The sequence below is a fragment of the Etheostoma spectabile genome, chromosome 16 (genome assembly GCF_008692095.1).
Source record: "Etheostoma spectabile isolate EspeVRDwgs_2016 chromosome 16, UIUC_Espe_1.0, whole genome shotgun sequence".
Taxonomy (NCBI): domain Eukaryota; kingdom Metazoa; phylum Chordata; class Actinopteri; order Perciformes; family Percidae; genus Etheostoma; species Etheostoma spectabile.
In genome coordinates, this window is record NC_045748.1 from 15,080,338 (window position 1) to 15,084,101 (window position 3,764).

General features: G+C 39.5%; 2 protein-coding genes across 2 annotated transcripts in view; both read right to left on the minus strand.

The window, feature by feature from the left end:
• Positions 1 to 829: 829 nt before the first annotated feature.
• LOC116704804 (guanine nucleotide-binding protein subunit alpha-14) overlaps positions 830 to 3,764 on the minus strand; it is a 5,314-nt gene continuing 2,379 nt past the window's right edge. Inside the window, exons 3-7 of the mRNA XM_032540451.1 lie at positions 3,022 to 3,176; positions 2,680 to 2,808; positions 2,172 to 2,301; positions 1,917 to 2,070; positions 830 to 1,608 (exon numbers count right to left, since the gene is read on the minus strand). Coding sequence (XP_032396342.1) covers positions 1,418 to 1,608; positions 1,917 to 2,070; positions 2,172 to 2,301; positions 2,680 to 2,808; positions 3,022 to 3,176 — 759 coding nt within the window. The 3' untranslated portion in view covers positions 830 to 1,417. The remainder of the gene's footprint in view (positions 1,609 to 1,916; positions 2,071 to 2,171; positions 2,302 to 2,679; positions 2,809 to 3,021; positions 3,177 to 3,764) is intronic.
• hnrpkl (heterogeneous nuclear ribonucleoprotein K, like) overlaps positions 1,511 to 3,764 on the minus strand; it is a 34,927-nt gene continuing 32,673 nt past the window's right edge. Inside the window, exon 17 of the transcript XR_004335775.1 lies at positions 1,511 to 1,525. The gene's annotated coding sequence lies outside the window, so the exon portion shown is untranslated. The remainder of the gene's footprint in view (positions 1,526 to 3,764) is intronic.

The following is a 3,764-nucleotide window of genomic DNA, read 5'->3' on the forward strand; positions in this document are numbered from 1 at the left end:
CTGTTGTTATTACACACATTACACACAGGCCTAATTACACACACATGCTCAGGACCTACACATACCTACACAATGGAGAGATGTCAGAGTGAGGGGGGCTGCCCATGGAAAGGCGCCCCGAGCGGTTGGGGGTTCGGTGCCTTGCTCAAGAGCACCTTGGCAGTGCGCAGCGCAGGTCCGTACGGGGACTTGAACCAGTAACCCTCCGGTTCCCAACCCAACTCCCTATGGACTGAGCTACTACCACCCCTATTTGTAATTGAGGTTTCTACTAGAACAGTTTTAAATGCTAATGTTAAAAAAAAAACATTTTTCTTATATAGTTTGTCTGAATATTTCTGTATTCACCCTCTGAAAAGCTTTGTTTTAGAACCTGTCACTTTAAACCTGCAGTAATGAGAAAGCAAAAACATGCCAGGATTTGAAGCAGAGTGAGACCTCTTTCCTGCAGCTCTCTCTTACCCCTCTCTGACACACGGGCTACATTTTCTAAAGCCTGAAACCAGAGCAAAGGAGGTGCAGAAGTCTTAATTTTCCCTCAGGACAAGTTGAATTACATTCACCTGAAATATTATGGAATTTTGCCCAACAATGCAAAAACAAATGCCTACCACAGCTTTAAACACCCGCCTCCGCAAAAACGGCAGTCTGCTCTGAATGGTCAGCGTTTCCTGGGTCTTTCAATCTGCTCCCTTGTCTCTGTAGCATCACATTCTACCTACAGTATATACAGTAAAGTTGTGACATCACAGCCGTACGGATGACTCGTTTAAAAAGGAACAGTTTCTAAATACAGGCTGTGCACATTTCTGTAGATGAAGTGTCTTTGATTCTTTTACAGTATTTATATGGCGTCTCGACCTGCTTTATAACCAAAAAGGACATGGAAATCTTACTTTTTACAATATCGGGCCTTTAATATCTAGTGAAAACAAAGACGTATCATTTTATAGGCTACATGTTTGTTGCGCACAGAAAAACATTAGCATAATTACAAATTTAAGCATTGTTGGTCCTAGCACGGTATTCTTTTACTTCCTCCTCACAGAGTTGTAAGGCAAGGTGTGTTGCATTCTTAGTAGACTAGAGTTACCATACCATTTACTATCCATCTAACAGCAATGTTATACAAGGAATTATCTGTAAAAGTCCAGTATGACAATTAACTGACATTGCAGTTGTTCCTTTCTCTCCCGTTGCAATAGAAATAATGCTTTTTTTACCATTTATATTAATAAATGCCATATACTGCCTGTATTTTAAATTGCAATGAGAAATATCTCTTACCTGTCATTGCTGTCTGATTGGCTCCCTTTGAGGTTTTTGAACAAGCTGCAACCGACAGCACAACAGATAAAATGTCCATAAAAGTTACAAGTCACTGTATAACCCGACTCCTAAAGGTCCTACAACCTCCTTATTGGAGGTTGAACAAGTCAAAGTTCTCTTGGCGGATTGTATCTTCAACGGCTTTGAAGACAACCCGGATGTTCCCTGTGTCCGTGGCACAGGTGTAGTGTGGATAAAAGGATTTAGGATGTCCTCGGTGCTCGTCCATGTACATTTGTTTGATAAACTTTTTCACTGATTCAGCATCACACTTAGGCCCTGTGGAGGCAAAAGTAGCCAAAAATCAGGAACATGTACTTAAAACATTGAAAACAAAATGCAGAAAAATGACCCAGGTGACAGTTACACTATTATATATTGCATCATTAGATTAATATTATTCATGCATTAGAAGTTTGACTACAACTAATCATTATTTTCATTATGGATTAATCAATTGTTCTGTTTGTAAAAACTTCAGAAAATAGTGAGAAAACTTCAAGATTATTAAAAAAAAGAAATTCAATTCATTCTCATTCTCTGCTGTTTTCACACAGAGCAGAACAAACCAAGAACACATCATTTACCAGTAAAGGCCGGGAAGTAGGTTGCCAAATGTGAATGTGTGATTTTCTCCTCTAGCAAGTCCGTTTTGTTCAAAAAGAGGATGATGGAGGACTCCTGGAACCAAGAGTATGAGATGATGGTCTTGAACAAGGCAACGCTCTCTCGCAGTCGATTCTGAAAGAAGGAGGTGAGAAAAAAAAACAAAAAAACTAATGAATGGGAACTACTGAGAGCAATTGCCACCATAGTACAAGAAATCAATAATTAATACTTACATCTTGCTCATTCTCGTAAAGGACTTGATCATACTCGCTGAGGGCCGCTAGAAATATGATGGAGGTGACATTCTCAAAACAGTGGATCCATTTCCTCCTCTCTGAACGCTGACCGCCCACATCCACCATCCTAGAAACACCAAAATTGCTTAAAAGAAAACTCATGATTGTTTTAAAGAAATAGTTTGCCAATTTGAGAACAACAATACTTATTAATGTGAATCGTTTCATATTTAGTGTACAGACATGAGTGGTCTCAATCTTCTCATCAAACTCTTGGCAAGAGGTCAAAATCTTAAACTATTTTTTAAATAGATGCACTCTCTGAATTTTTTGTAGGCCCACATCATTTAACCAAATTTCCCCACTGAAGTCTTAAAGCATCAGAGATATAAATCTGGGATGCTGTTCTTTTTATGTGTTGTTTTAGTTGGAAAACCTGTCAAACATTCACTACATTTTTCCTTATATTAGTGGTGTGGCAGATAATAAGAGTACAATACCCTACCTGAAGATAACTTTTGACAGGTCAAAGGGGTACTCTATGATGCCTGTGGTGGGAACCCTGACCCTCAAGATGTCCTGCAGGGTGGGGATGTATGACTGGCCTGAGATTCTGTCCAAGTCACTCAGGTAACTGAAAAGTTAACAATGCAGCCACATTTAATATGTTGACTGGATAAAAGGGATCATCATACAGAAATGTGCACTTGTATGCACACTATGGTTTATCAGTATGAATCCACATTCTTAAACATTTGAGTAGATCAATGCAAAAGGAAGCACTGCAAAAGCTTTGGTTCTCTGGAGGAGCCTTGGGTAATTGATATACGATATATAAAAGTCTTACTATTTGGCAGAGTCCGATAACTGGAATTCCCTCCTGCGGTCGTAGCACCTTTGAACACCATGGTCATTCCACACTCGCATAATGGCGTCCACCTGCCAAGCCTCCAAAGTGGACACCTGGTCTGCCGCAATTTGGCTCAGCTTCTGTGCGTGACTCTGACAGACAGACACACACAGAAACACACACGGGATTTGTCCAAATACAAACTTTCAATCTCTGAATGACCAATTAATAGACCATTAGAACAATGAAAATGACAACAGAACCAGGTGGAGTTTGTCTGCTGTGGTAAGAGTGGGTTACAGAAGCTCATTTTAGCAGTGAGGCTCTATGGGTGGCAATGTCAGTCGGTTGGTTGGTTAGTTAGTCAGTCCACCACTTTGGTCCAGACTGAAATATCTCAACAACTTATGGATTGATTGCCATGCAATTTAATACAGGCGTTTGTGGTCCCCATACTATACATTCTAATGACACTGGTGATCCCCTGGTTTTTCCTTAAGCACAACCATGAAGACATTTGTAGATTTGAATGAAATGTCTCAATATTTGTATTTGTCAAATACTTTTTATGACCTTTAAAACTAAAGACATTCCCATAAGCTTTAGCTGTACATTATGTTTAGTGACAATTATCAAATGATAGCAATGCTAACATGACAAACTAAGATGGTGACCATAGAAAAACACAGCCTACATTGAGCTTTATTGGCTGCTACATAAAAACATCCAGTCTTTTTTTT